Raw genomic sequence first — 20,905 nt, 5'->3', positions numbered from 1 at the left:
GGTGAACATGATTTGGGAGCGAGAAGAAAACTCGTGGATTGTCTCACAAACACAGTGCTTTTGTTTCTGCTCCGCGATGCCCTGAAAAACCGCTCCAAGTGGGACGGTCCGCTTTGTTTAAATTTTTTTACCGTTGGCGCTGCCTGGACCGTCCCGAGTTCAAACATGAGGGGAACAAAAACCGAAAGATTTGTCAAAAATAAATGCCTGTTTTTCAGGTGCTTTACAACAAAAAGGGGGAAAGTATTATTTTTTTTTTCTATTATTCAAACTCGTAGCACAAAAACAACAAATCACATTCACAAGCCACTTATTGGCACCGTGTACCTGAGTGAGAATATTATAGAACCAAAGAACAAAAAAAGCTGTTTCTTAAAAGTGTCTCTTGATAATAAACAGGTCCGCCTTCCTAAAGTGTCGTCAGTTGGCCTGGAACAGGTCCACTGGTTGGACGTGAAACGTTCTGCACACAGGACCGTTCTCGCAGCAGTTCTTGAGCGCTCCACTCCAGTTTGTGTAACAGTCAGTGTGAGTGACAGGCCCTGTGCTTTCGTTGATTGGTCAGATGCTGGTATCAGGGCTCCGGTGGGATGGGAGGGGGGTTTGGCTCTGCAAAACGAGTCCAGGTTGGTCAGGAATTCAGTGGGGGGTGGTGGTGGTGAAGCTCCAGGTGATTGAGAAAAGTCTTCCTGATTGTTTTTAAAGATACCAGCAGTGATTGGCTTCAAAGCGTGCGACTGCCGCCGTCTTAATGGGTGATGTGGTTGTCGTCGCTGGCATAGTCGGCCTCTTCGTCCTCGTAGTCGAAGTCGTCGTACACGTCGCCGTTGCTGTCGTCTAACCGCAGCTCCTCCTCCTTGATCCGGGGCTCGTCCCCCTTCAGGCCAGGCAGGTTGGGGTTCTGGTGGTGGTTGGCGTTGGGCTCGGGGCTGCTGGACATGCTGGAGTGCTCTGAGGGCATCTGGGGGGACGGCATACCCGCCATGGACAGGGCGCCGGGGTAGACCATGCCTGCAGAGGACAGAGGCAGCTGGCTCTGCTGCCTGGAAACAAGGAGAGGAGGTTCAGGAAGGAAAGACGGCAGGACCTCTGAGGTGTCCAGTCCTGCATGTTGGGACACTTCCCTGCACCAGCACGCCTGAGTCAGTGGCAGAATACTCATTATGTTCTGCACAGGCCTGTTAATCATCCACTGATTAAAAACCAGGCGTGCTGGAGCAGAGAAACCTGTAAAACACGCAGGACAGTGGTCCTCGAGGACCAGGACCAGACACCCCTGATGATTCAGAACTTCTGTCGTGCTCTGCTGACGATAATGTAGTGTATCTATCTGTTGCTACTCTCAGGAAGTAATGGTTGCATGCACATCTAAAGCCGACTGACGTTTGGAATAGGGTTGCAAGAACTGGTCACCATACTTGACCAGTTAAAGACCCAACAAATGGTCCAAACTTTGCTGGTTACCATCAAGTCATAAACGGAGACGATGAAAGACGCCTCGAGTCGTAATGAACCATCAATGTTTTGGCTGTAAAGCAGAACCAGAACATCAGGGGGCAGCATCATCCACATCGTTTACCAAAACTAACGAAGAAGAACACGAAGAGCAAACTAACGAAGCTACTGAAGATGATGGAGATGGACCAAACTCTAAAGGCAGATGTTAAAAAGTGTTTCACAGAGAAGGACGTTGATAAATCAGCACGTCGTGGTGGCTCCTTTAATTTTCTTAAATGTTCGTTAATCAGTTTTAATAATTTCTAAGATAAAAGCAGGAAATAAGTGAGGAGCTACTTAATATTCGACTTGATCTAAATAATAAATCTCCTTCACCTCGTGTAAACAGATAATCTATAAAATAAATAAAGTCAACTGATTATTTAGTTTTAAAACCACTTTAATATTTTGGACCTCCAGACAGACGGGTGGCCATGTTGTAGTTACATATTTGCACTTTTTTGATTTTATTGATGGTCACCCTGCACAAAATGATACAACTTCCTGATTTTAGATTATTATAATTTGACGTTGAATGTTGCATGAAATTATTAAAAGATTTTCACAGGTGGGCAGAATAAAGCAGGTGAGGTAAAACATGATCTGGAGCCCAGACGAGTGGAAATATTTGTTGACTAATAAAAATTAATAATTGACGGACGTGGCCTGATTCAAGATGGCCGCTCCAGCACTAAAATATCAATAACAGCCAATTTTACAGATTCTGAGCTCATGTTTGTTGCTGCTGTTGTCCTGACCAGCTGACTGTCCACTGGGCTTATTATAAAATGACAATTACAAAAGTAAAGTTTAAATAAAGTTAAAAAAATAAAAAAAAACTTTTTAATGTGTAAGCTGGAAAACAGTGATCAAATATTTTGTGCCTCCAAGGGAAAAAATGTAAACTCGTTGTTTGTTTTCAGTTTGGAGATTTAATAAAAATAAGTCAAATCTAAGACGTGATGCAAATATTTACATCAGGATAAAAGAAGAATTAAAAATCAAACCATTGTTTGCGAAACACCTACATTTACAGTTACATGTAGTAACTTAAAAAAATTAAACTTGATTCTAAACAACTTTCTAAAGTCCCGGTGTCTTTGGCTGCAGAATATAAACTGAAATTACGCCGTCACAATCTCAATCTGAATTGCTGGTTAGAAACTGAAAATTCAGTTTCTTGAGTCGCACATCCAGGTCCTTCCAGAGTAATCGAACACAGATTGACCGATCGACGTTTCACGTCAAAACTTCCTTTATGGAAATGTAGATACTGTATTTTTATTAAGTGAAACAAAACTGTCATAAGTTGAACTTTATTCAACTCTTTCACAAGAACTCGTGTTCAGTTGTGCCGCAATCAGTTCGAGGTCGGTAAGCACAACCAGAGTTAATACACGAGGTTCACCGGATTATAAGACTCACTGTCAATTTTTGAGAAAATTAAAGGATTTTTAAAATAGTTTTAAAAATACAATATGTGCTTCAGTCTCAATGCGGCGGTAAAACAACGAAGAAAACTACAAAAATATCTTATTTTCGACGTATTTGTTGAAATCCATCGTACTAAAAATCGATGGGTTCTGCGGGAGCGCGCACGAGAGGACTCGCTGTGTCAGTTCCTCAAAATTTAACAAGATTAGCACCTTAAACAAATGTTTGCTTGAGATTATAGCGAAGTTGTCTCTGTTGACCTTTTCCTTAATAAATGCACTTTAATGGTTTAAAAAAAAGCTTAATTTCACCTGCTAAAGATTAAATTATGGCTCGTAATTTACAAGCGGACGAAATTAAGCTTTTTATGACAATTACAGTGAATTTATTAAGGAAAAGGTAAACGGAGACAACTTCGCTATAATCTCGAGCAAACATTTGTTTAGGTGTTAATCTTAAATTTTGAGGAACTGACACAACGAGTCCTCTCGTGCGCGCTCCTGCATCGATTTTTGACAGACCATCACTTGTTGGCACAACACATAAAGGAAGTTATTGTATTATTGTATTTTGTTGTTTTACCGCCGCCTCGAGACTGAAAAACAAATCTAGTAGGTCTGTCACGGTAACACATTTTGCTGGATGATTGTGTCCAAAAATATTGGGATTAATGATACCGTTTGAAATTTGACTAATTATTAATTATTGTCAAATTTAAGAAGAAATGTTAGTTAACTTGTTTTGAGTGGAGTACATTTTGTTGACCACTGGATGGCAGTATAAGACAGTTTGAAGCAAAGGATGGATAGTGAGGGAGCCAGCAGCGTGTCTCTAAGAAATACAGGAGCGAGGCCCCTTGACGTGACACGGGCTTTCTTTCTTTTTATTCGGCTCTCAAAATGGCGGACACTCGGCGTGGTTTGAGCTCTTCAGCAGAGCATTTTTTCACACAAAGCTTTTAATAAATGATATATATATTATTGTTGTTTTTTTGTTCCCCGAGGTCGGCCTGTTAGCTTAGCTTTTCAGCTTAGCTGCTTTTAACAATCCAAAAAATGTGATTTTGGACGATTAAAACAGATTTTAAAGAGAAAGGGAGGGGTCAGTGACGAGAACCGGAGCGTCTTCAGTAGAGAGAGAGACACGAAGAAACGATAAAACCGATAAATGAAAACAAGGTTGATAATTTTCATTTATCATGCGATTAATTTATCATGACCCATAACTACATTTCCCTTAAGGAAGTTTCACTGATGTCAATCTGCGTTCGATTACTCTGGAAGGACCTGGATGTGCGACTCATGAAAGTGAATTATAAAACTGAAGTTTCAGTTTCGACCCATGAAATTCAGAAGATTCAGCCCAGAACGAGTTCTAGCACAGATCATGTTCGGTGTAAACATCAGAGGATCTGAGGTCAAAAATCTGTAAGTTTGACTCTCTCAGGACTGACGGGTTCTGTTGCTGCACGTGTAACAAACTTTACTTTGTACTTAGTAAAAGTAAAACCTTGGCTGCAGTAAACGTAACTGAGTGCAACATACGGCACATTATGCGCCCGTCAACCAACTATTTCGCACTAAATTGTGTTCTCACATAAAGGACATATTTCCAGTTCAGTCCGACCTCCAGATGTCGTCTCACCCCACACTGAAGTACTGTCTCATCTCCTGCCTGCGGGACCTCATGATGGCCTTGTACTCGCCGATGCGCAGCTTCTTGCCGTCCACCAGACACGTGCGTTTGGGCCTCGGCTTGTACTTGTAGTCCGGGTATTTCTCCAGGTGCTGCTTGCTGAGGCGCGCCTGCTCCTCGTAGTACGGCTGCTTCTCCAGGTTGGTCATGGCTTTCCACCGCGATCCTAAACGAACGCAGGTTAGAGAAAACTCGAATCAAACGATATGAAGCAGCCACAGCACAAATCCAGTCATCAGTTCCACTGAAGTTAAGAAGACGTGTCTGTGAAAGGCTGTTGAGACTGCGTGTTGGTTAAACAGTGCAAAAAAAAAAAAAGAGCAAACGAGGGTTAATGAGGAGCACCGCTGGGACGACAGGTACTCATCACAACTAATGAGGACTTCACTTAACCTGCTGTCATGTCTCGGCTCAGATCTGTAGCATCAGTCCCTGCATGTGTGTGTGGGCGGCGTCTCGTCTTCCCCTGCGTGCGCTTCATATCTGGACTGAATTTGTGCTCGACTACTGTATGTTTAATGGGTAAAAGCTGTCAGCGCTCGGCTGCTCTCCACCCCCCCCCCACCCCCCGCTCTGTGTTCTGCGATCTGTTAGCAATCGAGAGCGAGGCGGCTTATTAAAACCAGATTTCCCCGTGTTATAAAACGCTTAGGAGCTCTTTAAAATGTCAGGGCCGATCGTGGCGGTCTGGGGGAAATGTCAGGCGGCCTCGTGCTGCTTGTTTAACGCACAATGAATTATATCATCATTTGTCGGAGCTGTGCTCTCCGCTGCCTTTCATTAACGCTCGCCTGCGCCGTCCTAAGGAAATCACTTAAGTCTGCGTGTGTGTGTGTGTGTGTGTGTGTGTGCGAGGAGACACGTGCACCGGTTTGCGTTTTACCGAGGATCTTGCTGATGTTGGAGTTGTGCATGTCCGGGAAGGCCTGAAGGATCTTCCGCCTCTCGTCTTTGGCCCAAACCATGAAGGCGTTCATCGGCCGTTTGATGTGCGGCTCGCTGCTGCTCCGACCCCGAGCTTCTCTGAATATTCTGGAGTCCGACACGCTGGGGGACCCTGGAGAAGAAGACGCACACGGTGAAGCTGCGGAGCTTCTGACGGAGATGAAACAAAATGCAGTAGCTCTGATTGTGAAACACACGTCCGAATGGCCTCGATGTGCAAGGAGGGGTTTTACTTCTCCTCTGAAACACACGTTCTGAACACGATCCTGCACAGGGCTGACGATCTGGGGTAACAATCACTTTGTCTCTTCAGGATTTTATTACTAAAAGTAGATTAGAAGCAGTTGTATGAGGTCATTCTTCTTTGGTTTAAAGTTTGTTCTGGTGGGTTTGGACCAGCTGTAGAGCTTTAATGTCCTGTTGGAGGACAACACCCCCAGCTGTCTGCTCACATCTTCAGTCTTTGCTCTGAGAAGGTCCAACACAACGTCCTTTACTTCTTTATACTGCATCTTTTGAGTCAATAAATATAGAGTGGTGGTGCAGAGGTTAGAGAAGGTGGGCCTGTGATCGGAAGGTCGCCGGGGTGGGAAAGGTGAAACTCCCACACCTGCCTGAGCCCTTGAGCAAAGCTCTTAACCCCCACCATCTTCTCCCCTGGGCGCCTTACATGGCAGCATGCTCCACACAGATGGTTGTGGTAGCTCAGTGGTTTGTGTCGGCGTCAGGAAGGACACCTGGCGTAAAAACAATCACCGAGTCTTCATGAGAGTTAGTTCAGTGTGGCGACCCTTAAAAAAGGGAGCAGCCGAAAGGAAAAAACAAAAACGCCAACAATTTGATTAAATTGTGTTCAAAGTAATGAGCGTATTTTTCGGCCTATAAGGCACGTTTAATGTATTTATTTTTCTTGTATAATTTGCATATCCTGTGACTTAAAGGCTGAAGTGACTTATTTATGGATTTTTTTCTCATATTTATAAACCAATTTTTGGCAGAGATGACCATTTTCATTCATTCTGACTGAAAATATTCAACGCTAACATTTTCAGCCGCTAGATGGCAGTCGAGTAATATGGCATGCCATTGTGTCATGTAATATGTAAAAGTGGCTATGAATGACACAATCGGCTTGCCGTACAAAGCCACCTTCATCTAGCTCACCTGGAGCAACTGTCCAATCAGCTTCATTTTGCAGCGCCGCCCCGGTGAAATGCAGCTGATTTGACCGTTGAAGTAAAAGACCGAGACACAACTTTGTGATAATTTCAAACAAGTAATTGTTTTTTAAGTGTTAATCTTGTTGCATTCTTCCCGTGCACACTCCTGCGGCAGCCAATCTATTTTTGGCACAACACCGGCCCACATTCTCAGGTTGTCAGCGGTGACGCTTAATAGATGCGACTTATTTATGGATTTTTCCACTTTGTTAGACATATTTGGGTTGATGCGACTTATAGGGCGGTGCGAGTTTACGGCGGAAAATACGGTACGTTTGACCACAAAACATTATGAGGTACGAAAGTTGCCACCAAGCGTGAGCAGAGGTGTCGGAGCCGACCACATGCAGGTTTTAACAAGCGTTAAGTGTGTGTGTGTGTGTGTTACCGTCGGAGTCTCCGCTCATGGTGAAGTCCAGCATGGCGTGGCTGAACTTGTCCTCGGCCTGCTGCTTCAGCTGCTGACTCAAACTCTCCAAGGCGGCTTTGTCCTGAAAACACACCAACGGTTCAGTCGCACGCTGGGAAAACGCAAACGGATCCACAAATCGGAACAACAGGCGAAACTTCGTCTGTACAGGTTAACGAATGATCATCGCCTGCCACAGAAACTGAAACAGAACTTTTGGAGTCGATCCTGTTCAATATGGCCGCCACAGATAATCGACCACAACATATTTGTTCACTGATTGAGCCACGATTTGAAGCGGTAGTAGCTGAGAGTCATTCACAGCACACACTCCAAGCACAGATTCATCGTCTCACAGGAAGTTATTTTTTGAGGTTTAACCAAATTAGACACACATCTAGTTTTAGTTTTAAAGTGACGGTGACATGTATATTCCTAAAGATAGAAAAATGGAAGAAAACATGTTAATATTTAAGAATTTTTGGCTAAATACACATTATTCCTTTTGTCACATAACTGGCACGGTTTCCTTTAAACTTGGTGCAACCAATGTGAAACAGGAAGTGACATCATATAACCTTAAAAATAGGAACTTCCTGTTTTCTCTTCATCTCTGATAGTAACTCTAAATAATCTAAATGTAGCAATGATCTGTTCACATGAAGGCATTCCCCTTTGACATCACTTCCTGTTGAAGTGCATGCAAATATCTCAAACTCTTAGCAGCTTGAAATTTATTTTTCAATATGTTATTAATGCCTTTCTAAAAATGAATTTGCATTTATTACAAAATGTTGACGTCACAGGCACTTTAATCTCCAGAATAAAAGACGTTCATGTAAGGAGGCCGAGTTGAGACGTTAAACTGAAACGAGTTAAACCAGAATTATTCACAACAAATAAATTAATTTAAGCTCAAAGATATTGTTTTTTTTTAAACGGGGAGCACGAGGCCGTGTTGGCGTCCATGTTGAACGCACATCTGTGTGAAAGAATGTTGATTTTAGTCTGATTTTAGATGTTTACTGTTGTGTGAGGCAACTACAAATTAAGAGTGTGTGCGCGGTGACTCCTGGCAGCCACCTGTGAGAGCGGCGCTCGTCTCTTGCAGAGGCCCTGGAGGGTCGACGCATTAAAGAGAGGGAGAGGACGAGAGCGGGGCCATGCTGCACCCCCCCCCCCCCCTATTTATTACAAGCAATAAAAGGCTGATTTACGGAGCATTTACATGCCTAATGCAAGCAGCCGCTCGCTCCGGAGCTGCGAACACTCACGGCTGCACCGGCGCCAACACTTTACAGTTTAATTACACGATTAGGAGCAAAACGCTGTCGTCTTCTAAAACAACCCTCTGAAAAGTGTCCTCCTCCATTTGCATGTGACCCTGGCGAGCTGGGTGGCTGCATGGAGGGGGGGGGGGGGGGGGGCAGAATGATAATGAAATGCATTTTCTGTTTTTAGTCTAATAGAGTTTTTAATTGTTAGAGATAATTTCCCCTCGCAGGAAGAAACGAATGTGGTGGACGCTCTAAACATTTTCCTTTCATAAACTGTTTTGAAAGGGTTTTATTTGTTTTTATTGCGCTTTTTATAAAAGCACATCAAAGTGTTTAAAGTTTGGTCATTTTGTATGAACATCAGAAATACTTTGAGTTATTATTCTGCTCTAATAAAAGCCTCGTTCGGGAGTCGTTCCAGCACCAAATGTTCGTGACACTTTCAGATTTTAAGATTAAATATGTGCTTTCAGATGGCTTTGTGTGTGTGTGTGCGTGCACGTGTGTGTGTGTGTGTGTGTGTGGCAGCAGCGAGCCGACAGACTGAGTGGATGACAGCCTAGTCTGACATTAAGCCCCGGTACAGTACATGAGAAAAGTGGATTGAATGGGTGACACTGGAGCCAAGACACAAAGTAGTGACAAAATTAATCCTGCGAGTGTCGGAGACGCCGGCCTCGCGCTCGAGCTGCACCAGAACACGAGACGGGAGTCGGAGCGGCGTGAGGGCTTTCTCCTCGATTAAAAGCAAAACAAACAAATAGGACGTGATAAAATATATAAAATAAAACACATGAAATTACAAAACGTCTATTCAGCGTTTGGTTTAACTTCTAGGGGAAAAAAAACAACTTGGAGTTGAAAGATAGAAAAACAAGGTAGAATTAAAATTTAGTGCTTGAATTGTAAACACCTATTTCCTCTCTTTTTCATGAATTTGATCTTAATCCTGTCTTATAATAAACTTAATAAATCTAAACGTTTCAACGTTGAACCGTTTCAATGAGTCGTGGCAAAATGAAAAAGACAAACGAGTGAAAACGTGTTTATCTGTGAGTGAACCAGCTGACTCCAAACGTGTCGAACAAACAACCGCAATTTAGCGACGCTGCCGAGGAGCTGGCGCCGTCACTTCACATTACTGACGCTCCGCTCTGACACACACACACACACACACACACACACACACACACACACACACACAGCGCCCTGCAGCGTGCCTTTCAGACACACTCATTACCTCGAAGATGCCTCTGGTTTTACCTTATCTGGCCCCGTTTAGCTTCAACACATTCAAGCGGGGGCATTGTGCGTCGATTTACCTCCTACGTGGTGCGGCAGCGACGGCACGACAAATTGTTCCACGCTGCCGATGAGGCGCCGCACACCGAGGCGACTCGGGTGGCGTTTATCTCTCGGAAGTCACAGGTTAAAGATGAAACTGATTTGTAAAATGAGCGGAACGGAGTTACGAACGACGGGTTTTGTTTTCGCTTGCTCGTGTTTATCACAGTTTTGTTGTGAAGAGCTCTTTAAGAAGTTGCGGTGTTGTGTGTTTTAGCTGCTGCTTGGGTTACAATAATCTGATGGATTACAGCCACTCAAAGGAATAAAACAAGTTTTATATATATATATATATATATATATATATATATATATATATATATATATATTATTTTTTTATTTTCAAAGTTCAAGTGTAAATATTACTAACGGGAAATAAATCTTAAGATTTCAGCCAGAGGGTGTGGATCTGACTTTGTTGGTTTTTATTATTGTGTGTGAGGGTGCACTTGTCTGGGTGATCTCGGCCATCCTTCACAATAAGAGTCTCAAACAGAGGATCCTCCAACTCCAGCTACAGAACGTGTTTTACTGAACACGGTGAGCGTAAGCCCCGTCAGAGGTTTAGTTTCACAAGTTTGTACTCCGTGTTTGAGACTCTTCACTCTTTAACTAAAATGTTACATTTTTATAGTCAAACCCAGTCAAACCCAAACTGGACTCACTTCCTCTAGACAAAGTTTTAACACGTTTTCTTTTTCAACATATTCACTTTTTTATGAATATACTAATCAAAGAATAACAGTAATCCCTCGCGGTTCGTTTTTCGCAGACTCGCTCTGTCGTGATTTTTCAAAATAAGATTGGACGTGACACTTGGCTGATTGATGGATGAGACACACAATCAGCACGTCGTTTTTATTTTAAATAAAATGTTCAAATGGTTTAGCACCTGCTGCACCTTTGTGCAGCCCACAGCTGCAGGAGAAGCTTCCTCCTGCCGCGTGTCGTATCTTCGCTCTGCAGCAGAGAAGTGGGCGTGGCCGAGAGCAGCCGGAGGCAGAGAGCTGAGTTCGTGATGTGCTGCGCTCAGAGTTTAGAAACATTGTTTAGAATATTGCAAGAGTGTAGGAAGGGTTTTAAACGCCTTGATAAATAAATTATAGATATCCTAAAATAAACTACTACTTGTACTACTACTACTTCGTGGGGCTTCAGGTGCTCGATCCCCACGATAAACGAGGGACTACTGTAACCACACTTCTTCCCTCAGTGAAGAATAAACACGGTATTCTTAGCGGTTTATAAAGTTGTTGGGTCCCTTTTGTTCTGGAGAAATGTGCCTAATTTTAAAACTCTGACGAAGAGTTTTTAAGCAGTCTGCTTCAATCAGGTGTTGATGTAAAGACGTAACCCGACATCCAAACATCCAGAGAACATTTTAAATTTCCCTGAGCTCTTTGGATTATTAGGACTACATAAACAAAAACATTTAAATAAAAAGAAGAAATGGCAGCCAAAGACCTTTAATAAGGCCGAGTCTGATGTGCAGGGACTTATGAGGACAGAGGGCAAGTTAAACCAACATGAGCAGAGTGAAGTCTAAAAATCAGATGTCGACGTCTTTTTACAGACGTTTCCAGATTGCATGACCAATAAATTACTGACGGCAGGTTTATATTTATAAACGTAACTGTTGCATGACCAGGTAAGTGTTGATTGCTATAATTAATTTTCAGCAGAGAGAACAAAGCACCTGAATTAATCATGAAACGTCAAAAACCGAATCTGTCTGCTCTGTCCCCATCTTTGATTTGTGGTGGAGAGAAATGAGTAAAGGGGTGCACCAGTCTTCTGGCCGATCACCGATCTCTAAAAAGTCTGACCTGCCGATTTTGTTTTATAAGCGACAATGTCGGGTGTTACAAGGTCACAATGCACCTTCAATTTTCCAGTATTATTGTATTGAAAAACATACCCTTAAACAATATTCTAGAAACAATACAAACTTGTTTTAACTGGCCATGAGGTGGTGCTCTGAAATATAAATGAAGTTCAGACAATTGTTGTTCAAACTAACAAAATCTGTAAAATCGATGTCTCATGCAAGTATCGGCCGATTTCCCCAAATTAAGGAAATCTGGGCCGTTTAATACGAATTATCTGTAGGAACTGAGGACAAAGAGAACCGAGGAAACGGATCCCACACCTGGTTCTGCACCTGTGCAAGACGAAACAGGTTACCCTGTATTCCTTCGCCCCACAAAGTAGTTCCTCCTAATAAATAATGTAAACAACTTAGTTACTGAGCTTGTTTTATTCCGTGTGTTTTTCAACTGTTAAATGGAACTTGAAATGATTTTTAGTAGTTTATACTCAGTTATTTTACTTATTTATAGTTATGGGGCGCCACCGTTCAGCGACCTGCGTTCATCAAACAGATTGGAACGTGTCCAGTGATCTGAACAGCCAGGTCTAACAGAATTTAATTTGGGACGTCAGATTTTCTGTCCTGTGGGCGCATCGATACAATGCTAACACTTGACCCGACGTGAGCTCAAACGAAGTGTGAAACCTGCTGAGACCAACAGTGGAGAGATTCTGCTTAGATCCATTTGGCGCAGACGGGGATCGGAACAGAAAACTGAGGAGGGGAGTCAAAAACTGGGACGTTTTCTCCGACATGGTCAGATCTTGTTTAACCAGTTCTGTTTTATTGATTTTTTTCCTCCATGTCAGTCGTGCGTCGTGTTCATTACCTAACAAGGCTGAGTCAGGTCCTCGGGATGAATTCAACAAAGAACAACCTGTCCAGAGGACCTGACTCAGCCTGGTTCGATTCATCTACCTGGATTATAGAGCATGCATCAGGACGCTGTGTTCATTACATTTAGTCGTGCACTGAAGCGGTCAAATCATCCCTGTGTCGGCTGGAAAACGAGACACGACCTCGACCAGTGGGATGAGGAAAAAGGGTGACGAGTTTGTTCACAAAAACATAAAATAAATATTAAACAACGTTTATCATATTTATACTACCAAAAATGTATTGAGACTTCTAAAATTAGTGTGGTTAGTAAAGTATTTTTGCTCAGGAGTTTACGTGTGTATTTTCCTTTTAATGAACCCAAGTCCTGGATGACTCATAATCCACTCAAGCAGCTTTTAATTTTTTTAACGTACAAGGTTCCTGTTTATAAACACAGTTTCCCTCCCTTTCTTCGTAGATTGCCTTTGTGTGTGGGAAATGACGAAGTAAAGAGGCGCACCTTGTCCGAGCGACCGTTGTTGAGGCTGAGGTTGCTGACGGAGGCCAGTTTGGCGTCCAAGGCCTGCTGCTCCCCCTTCAGCTGCTCCTTCATGTGCCGAGCTTCGGCGAAGGCCTTGCTCACCGCCTCGTGGTCGTTCAGGTAGGTGTTGGAGGAGAGCGAAGACAACAAGTCTGCTGAGACGCCGACGGGAGACAGAGGTGGAGACAAAGTCAGGTTAGTGCTTCATGTTTCTGCAGGAGTCTCTGTTGAGTTTGCTTAAATGAACAAACGTGTGCTTGTGTTTTTAATAAATCTGAACCAGGAAGTAAAACATCAACATGCATGCGAGGTTGTCTCCATCAGTCGGGTTAGTTCCTAACAAAAAGCCACTGCTGCTTTATGAGGCCTTCATCTGCGTTAATCCGCACCACTAATGCCATCTCTGGCCAGATTACCAGCCTTAGATTGGTAATGACAGAGCCGTGAACTCTTTCAGAAGTCATAACTGGAAAATCTGGACGTTAGTCAGGTTTAAAAACAAACGGTGGGGTTGGGGGTTGAAAGGGAGGGCAGAGGAGAGAGGGCGACAGGATGGGGCAGGAGTCAATTTTAATCTGCCGTCAGAAAAGACGAGGACACGCACGAGTGTGTGTTTGCCTAAATTGACGACTAGGACAAGGGTGGGGGTTTGCTCGTTCTCTCGCTCTACTCGTACAAGTTTGTTTATTTGTATTTGGGGCAGAGAGCTCGGAGGACAAAGACAGATGTGTGATCATGGTGGAAGTTACAGGCGCTGACAGCCTTTCACTTTGGGTTCAGACGAGTAGATGGATGGATGGAAAAAATGTGAGAGTGGGAAACGTGCCTCTAGGGGGATAAGGTGTCATATGAAAGAAGAGAAGGTACACAGTGGATGTACCTCCAATATACTCTGTTAAAAATGGTAACCACTACAGCTTATTTGATGACAAGTCTTAAAGGTACTCACTGCAAAGTAATGGAATCAAATATATAAATTACATTAAATGACACTGTTTGAACAAATATAGTCCAGTAGTTCCAGATGTATTGATATAAAATTCTGAAATGGGGGTGTGCACTCAATGTAAACAAAGCCTTCTGCTGAACTTGCCAAAAAGACCAGTCATAACTGACCTACATTAGACTGTGTGACAAATACGGAGGAAACAGGCAAACTTCAAATTGAGTAGATGAGGCGGAAATATGAGTCAGTCTGCTGCCAACGTGTCAGGAACAAATACTGGGACCAGGCAGGGCGGTGAAGCATCGTCCAGACTGAGCTGTGCATTCAGACACACGACGTTCGTGAAAAATACTTTTTAAGTTTTCCTTTTTGAATTAGCCTTTCTTTTTTTATACTCGACAAATCTGAGCGTAAATGCATCTGATCTTAAAGGCTCAGTTCTGACATGGCTTGAATCCTATTTGTCTGAGTATTTTTATTCTTTATTCCTTGTGGTGTACCTCAAGGATCGATTTTGGGGTGCATTTTCTTTTGGGACATTCAGAAAATGTTTTTTCACTGTGTACGCTGATGACATCGAAACGTATCTCTTTAAATGGCCTGTCTTTACCCACTGCTGCCTCTGTATAGAAGAGTTTTAACAGAATTGATTAAACCTTGATTGAAAACTAGACTGAACTTCTCTTTGTAAATCAGACCTCTTTCATCAAGTGGACTTGTATTTTTGGTCTGCCAGCCCTCTGAGCTCAGGAAGGTGTTATCGGGTCCCTCTGGCAACGAAGAACATCTATAAGAAGTCATTTACTCCGAGTGCAGCAACCATTCGTAACCAAACCAAATGATAACATTTATCTATGGTACGCCAAGTGTTTTATTCTATGCACAAATTGTGATATTTTGATTGTATGAATGTTTTATTTTATGGTTGGAGAGCCGAAGGAAAATTTCCACCTTGTTGGACAATAAAGTTTGATCTTATCTTAATGTTCAATCCAATCAGAGTCCCCATAAAGGTTTTTAGTTTAGTCTATTTTTTCTTTCCTTGATGGCGTCTCCTGTTTGTTTCTAACCAACTGGTTTGGTCAGCCATGTTCTAAACGTGCTACAGAAATAAAACTGACATGGATGAACGTCAACATTCCTGACCTATTTTTCGTCACTTTGGCTGTTTTTGAAAGTAAAGAAATGCACATAAATAGCATCTGGTAGCACATTTGCTTTAATTTATTTGAATTTATAAACACTAGAATGAGAATACTGTGCAAACTATTTTAGCTTTTTTTTTTTTCCAGTCTCAACTTTGCAATGAGAAGCTTTGAAAATGCTCTAAAGTCCCACCTCTTAAACTGTCATTACATTTATTCTGATTTCTGCTTAATTTAAAGCAACTTGAAGAAAAACATGAACATAAATCCCACAGTGTGCGCTCCAAATCAAATCGACCACCTCTGGACCCGCTTCCAATTGGTCTGCCCCCGCAATCCACTCTGAACTTGTAACGTGAATCCTAATACGACGGCAATCTGTAATACCGAGTGACCGGCTAAAACTCAATGGCAACAGATGGAGCCATCAGGGATCTCACACACACAAATCGTTCAGTAGGGGAGGTGGGGGTGGGTGGGGGGGAATAAAAGGGGCAGATCACACACCAACTTAAAAAAAACTGTAATCCATTTTTCTGAACAAAAAACATCTGGGACCAAAAATCCACTAATCTGATATTAAATCCACCGATTTGTTGAAAAACAGTGAGATTAGCCAGGAAGTCGGGGAACAAAAATGACTAACGGCCTATTCCATATGAGGAGGGGGGAGGGGGGGATTGTTGTGTGAGCCTTTGTGTGTTTGAGTGTGTGCGCTGTCATTGTGTCATTAATGCTGAGCGTTTTGCGCTGCTGTCCTGGCTCATGTAAGAGGCTTGTCTAATCTCATTGGTGATACCTCCTGTCTGTCATGCACTCCTCTCTTCATTATTCCCCCGTTTCTTTGCTCCAAAAAAAAGTGCTAATCCTTATCTCTCTCCCCTCTTCCCTTCTTATCCTCACTCCTATGTCTCTGTCTCATTCAGTCACTAATAAACACATAACAATGAAGCAGCCCGTGGGCAAAACGTTGCACGGAGGAGGAAAAAACAACAAAACTAATTATAGCCACTTGCATATATACGTGTAATATTTGAACTATCAGCGGTGCATGAAAAATGGATTAGGAGTACAAAACGATGATTCATTTATGTCGTGTTTTCTGTATGTGTGCTTATGGCTGGGTACGATGAAGGAACTGGCACGAGCAACAATACTGTGAGGGAAACGCTCTTCGTGTCACAGCTGCGACTAAACTATTAATGTTTTCCCTCAACGCGCTAATCGTCATTTTAGGAACAATCTGCAAACACTTTGTTTGTTTGTATACAGTTAAAATAACAATGTTTACATTGTTTGTGCCACATTCAAAGATGCTGTAAGAATAAAAACAAAATCCGTTGGTTCTGCTGTGTTTTCACCCAGAATTTGAATCACTAATAATTCATTTGCACAATTAAATTCTAGGAAAGGTTTTGCAATTAAATATGCAAGATTTATTTATTTATTTTTTTTGCCAGCATCTGCTATGTAAATATATATATTTTTTTACTTCTTTGACCAACTTCTGATGCCAAAAGAAAGACTTTTGTAAACTTTTAATAAACAAAACTTAGGACTAAAATTAAACCTTTACAATGCGCACACTCAATGTAAACAAAGCCGATGTGCTGAAAACCATGTGGAGGCTTAAGTCGTGAGACCTGCTGAGCAGCGTGGCTGTAGTTTGTAGAAGTAAACAAATATAGCTGATACGTTTACCCATTTTCAGTCACTTCGGCTGTTTCTGTAGGTCAACAAAAGCTAGATGTAGTTTGCATTTGGTCTCATTCTGATAACTTATTTTAAATTTAGGGACTTCTTTACCTTTGCAAAGACAACAATATACATGTTGTCTCTAATCCGCATGACTTTGCAAGTTTTACCAATTTAATTAATGCATTATTCACTAAAAATGGTTTAAATGGAAATTATTTCTAATTTTTCCCCAACACTTAATTTTGGATCAGTTTTTGCAGTTTGTTGCCACTATTCGAGTCAAAATGTACATTTCTCATTAGTAGGTGATGCATCTTTGTCTTCTTTCATAAAATGGCAAGAAGCGACTGGTCTGTGGTGTCGAAATTCAATTGATCTGAGGTGACCATGGCTGTGTGCAACATAGTGACCATAAATAAGCCCAACATACATCCTGCCCAGTGTGGATCTGTGGGTGGTGCATGAAATCCTGTGCTTTGCCTCTTAAATCCACTTACCTATTGAGCTGACTCTGGTCGGTGGTCCTCCGATGCTGGAGGGCACGGTGCTGTGCTTCATGGAGCCGGCCTGGCCCAGCTTGGTGGCGGCAGCAGCAGCGGGAACCTGTGGGGAAGTTGGGGGGGAGTTGGGTGACTTGCTCTCGGATGCCTTAGGCTTGGCCGACAGGTTCAGTGGCTGTGCACCCTCACTGCCCTGCAAAAACCAAAACAGCACAGTTTCGCCTGCTGTGACCACCGTAGGAATTTGGAGGTGGGAGGAGGGGGACACACCCTCACATCTCCCCAGTCCGGGACCGCGTGCTACTCAAACGGAAGCCCATGCACAGCAAACTGCGGGACGACACGGTGACTGGGTGCATGCCACTGCCCATCTTCAAATGTCTCGTAATAATCAAAGCACGACACAAAACACTGACATTCACATGCAAAACAACTGTCCGGAACCAGCAAAGCCACTCTTGAAACGGTCATGCACGAGCACGTGCACACACACCACATGACCATGCAGTATATCATACTCGTGGGCATTTCAAGCAGCAACCAAACACATTAATTGTCCTCAAAACTGCAAAGAATGCCTCCTTCAGACTGTGAGCATCAGAAGCTGCAATGTCTCAAACAGCAAACGGAAGACGGGCCCGTCTCTTCCAAAAGCTTTGGGTCCATTAGAAACGAGGAAACTCCCTGAACGGCCCTGAACACAACCACACGTACTCACAACAACTGCAAACAACCAATACGACTCCCGAAGAAGCTTTTTGTTCCAACTTGTCCACATTATTTTTATACAACACGATTACCACAGTTTTGGGGAACACAATATTCACAGTAAGATGGTAAACGCATTAAATGTTTACTCTGACAAATTCTCTTTTGAGGGTTGGGGATAAAGATTGTTGTATGCATGTGAGAACAGCAACCTTTAAGTAAATCGCCATGTGGGCTACCACACATACCGTCATGGCAACCTCACCCCTGCTGATGACCTAATCCAATCATGTCTAACCTGAGAGGGTCACATGACAGGATGGCAGGAATTGGATCAGGGGGGGAACAGATGTACACCAATCACTCGGTGTATTTAAAACTCCAGACGCAATATGGGACAAAAGGACAACATTACAGGCGGTTAAAAGATGCTCGACAGTCGTGCTCAGATTTGGGTTTGAAGGTATTTTGCTGGTTAGTTGTTCAGGCTAATGAAGAAGTTGAAGCAGAGCTGGCGTGGCTGTGCTTCAGTACATTTAAACCTAATAATGTGATAGAATAGAGACGTTATATGTCTTTATTTTCTGGTCATTAGTCTAATTGCTGCTTAGGCGGTATAGTAACCGGCATATAGTGGGATTCAAAAGGAGACAAAGTATTGTCTGTTTTGTGTGTGTGCTGTATATTCACTCATTAAGGCCGACGTTCCCTGATTCCCACTCTCTGAGTCGCACTAAGCCTTACGAGCCCCTCACAACTCAATTAAGCCCTTCCAATTAAGCCCCTACATGTGTATGAGCTCATGCTTGTGTGCGTGCGCGTGCAATGAGGCCTAACCGGATTGTCCTTCATTAAGGGGGTCTTTCTTAATAGACGGAGGACCCCCAAAGATGCCTTCGGCAAGACAATGGGCCGAAGAAGAAGAGGAGAGAAAAGGAGAAAACTGAGCGGGATCTTCTCAATCCTGACCCATATTATGGCGGGCTTTGGCTGTGAACACATTTGAATATTTATTACAAATAGATAATGCCTGTGCCTCTTGTACAGTGGATTCGGGGGTGGGGGTGGGGGGGTCCTCTTTGCACCGAGCCAAATCCTGTGGTGGGAAGGTGGCCAACCTGCATTATGCCAGTGTGGAGGAATTGGTTTAGAGAGTGGAGCTGTGACGCTTGGACAGACTTGTGTGTGCGTGTGTGTGTGCGTTCTCGCAAGACATTGTTCAACAAGCTCTAAATCTTGTGTGTGTGTGTGTGTGTGGAGTCTAAAGCCTCTGTAAAGCTTGGAATCTTGAATTAATACAATTGCTTTTGTGTCTCTCTTGGCTGATGAAACAGTCTCCAGCTTTGAGACGGAAAACATGCAGAGTGACAGCAAGAGCCAGAGGGACACGAAAAGATGGAGAGGAAGCAGAAGGGGAGAGATAATGTGTGTGTGTGTGTGTGTGGGCTGCATTTCACTTCAGTGAACATGTGCGAGTGACATCAGCGTTCTGCATCTTATCATGGGAGCTGACGGTTCAATTAGAACGACAAGCGTGCGTGCCGCCTCGGTTTATCCCTGTCAGGTCTACGTGAGCGCGAGTGTGGAGGTGTGTTGCATGGGCTCCGGTGACCACGATAAAACGCTTAAATATGCAGTTTATTCCTTCATCTGCTGCTTCCTCCTCTTACCTTTCCTTGACTGTTACATTATTGGATTAAACTTATTATTAGGTAGATATGACACTATTGTGATACAAATGCTACTTGGATAGAAGCGATGATTGTTATAGTCTATGATCTTCTTCTTAAGGTGAAGGGAGGGAGAGCAGAAATAAGAAGATATTCATGAACCTCTGGAAGGATTTGAATAAAACTGAGAAAGCCGCAGCTGAAAACGATCCCCACAACTTAATCTGAGGTTAACAGATTTACTTTGTTTGGATCCATCTTGTCTGTTAGTAAAATATCCTAAGAACTGGTGGACAGTGAATCTTTCAAGAAATAATTGCATGATAAACATCTAGAGCTCATTTTGTTTTGGAGCCAGCTCAATTCAAGATGGCCGTCACAGCTAACTTAACTCCAAAACACAAACGCCCATAACTCAGTCAGTTTTACAGATGTTGTGTTAACTTCTGTTATGATAGCAGCGTGCTGACATTATGCAAGCTCTAACACAAGGTCAACTGTTTGTTAGCAAAATATCTCTTGAACAAGTGGATGGATTTAAGTGAGACTCTAATCACCTCAAAAACAAACTCGACACAAGATGGCTGCTAGAGCTAACAAACGTTTTGTCACTACTACATATGACGGGAACAAAATTCATTTAGCATCCGGCATTTTCTGAAGAGTTGATGTAACTTCTGAATGTTTTGGATAAAAGTAGATCAAGTAAATATTTTTAACGATCAATGTAAAAGAAAATAAATCTAACGTAAATATGATTCACGGAGAGGAAACGAGGAAGTGTTAACAGATGCTGTTAACCAACATTTAACATGAACTCTTGTTTTTTTTGGGGTTTTTTTTTCTGTTCACACTAATTCTTGATAAAAAAAATAAAATAAATCACTGGGTGGGTGGGGGTGTGATGTTTGCCCAAGGGTGCACGATCTGAAAATCTCATCAGCACCTGCCGTAAACGTCTGTCCCAATTTATGTATTCATAACTGGATAAACATGTCACAAAAATCTAAACTACATGAAACATGGTCACAGGAGCCAGTAGGTAGGTGGATGGATAGATGGATGGAAGGTAGTTGGATGGATGGGTAGGTAGGTAGGTAGGTAGGTAGATGGATGGAAGGTAGATGGGATAGATGGATGGAAGGTAGTTGGATGGATGGATGGAAGGTAGTTGGATGGATGGATGG

The 20,905-nt window shown here is 42.8% G+C and overlaps 1 protein-coding gene across 6 annotated transcripts in view; it reads right to left on the bottom strand.

Moving 5' to 3' along the window:
• Nucleotides 1–220: 220 nt before the first annotated feature.
• sox5 (SRY-box transcription factor 5) overlaps nucleotides 221–20,905 on the bottom strand; it is a 122,765-nt gene continuing 102,080 nt past the window's right edge. For 2 of the 6 annotated variants that reach the window (XM_037695888.1, XM_037695890.1), the window contains exons 10-15: nucleotides 17,338–17,533; nucleotides 13,031–13,206; nucleotides 7,180–7,282; nucleotides 5,510–5,683; nucleotides 4,576–4,792; nucleotides 221–1,043 (exon numbers count right to left, since the gene is read on the bottom strand). In XM_037695888.1, coding sequence (XP_037551816.1) covers nucleotides 749–1,043; nucleotides 4,576–4,792; nucleotides 5,510–5,683; nucleotides 7,180–7,282; nucleotides 13,031–13,206; nucleotides 17,338–17,533 — 1,161 coding nt within the window. In that variant the 3' untranslated portion in view covers nucleotides 221–748. The remainder of the gene's footprint in view (nucleotides 1,044–4,575; nucleotides 4,793–5,509; nucleotides 5,684–7,179; nucleotides 7,283–13,030; nucleotides 13,207–17,337; nucleotides 17,534–20,905) is intronic. The other 4 variants (XM_037695889.1, XM_037695891.1, XM_037695892.1 and 1 more) reach the window with 4 other exon arrangements.

This window comes from Nematolebias whitei, chromosome 22 (assembly GCF_014905685.2).
Source record: "Nematolebias whitei isolate Nwh7 chromosome 22, NemWhi1, whole genome shotgun sequence".
Classification (NCBI taxonomy): Eukaryota; Metazoa; Chordata; class Actinopteri; order Cyprinodontiformes; family Rivulidae; genus Nematolebias; species Nematolebias whitei.
Note: the sequence above shows the minus strand (reverse complement) of the source record. Positions and strands in the feature narration are given on the sequence as shown.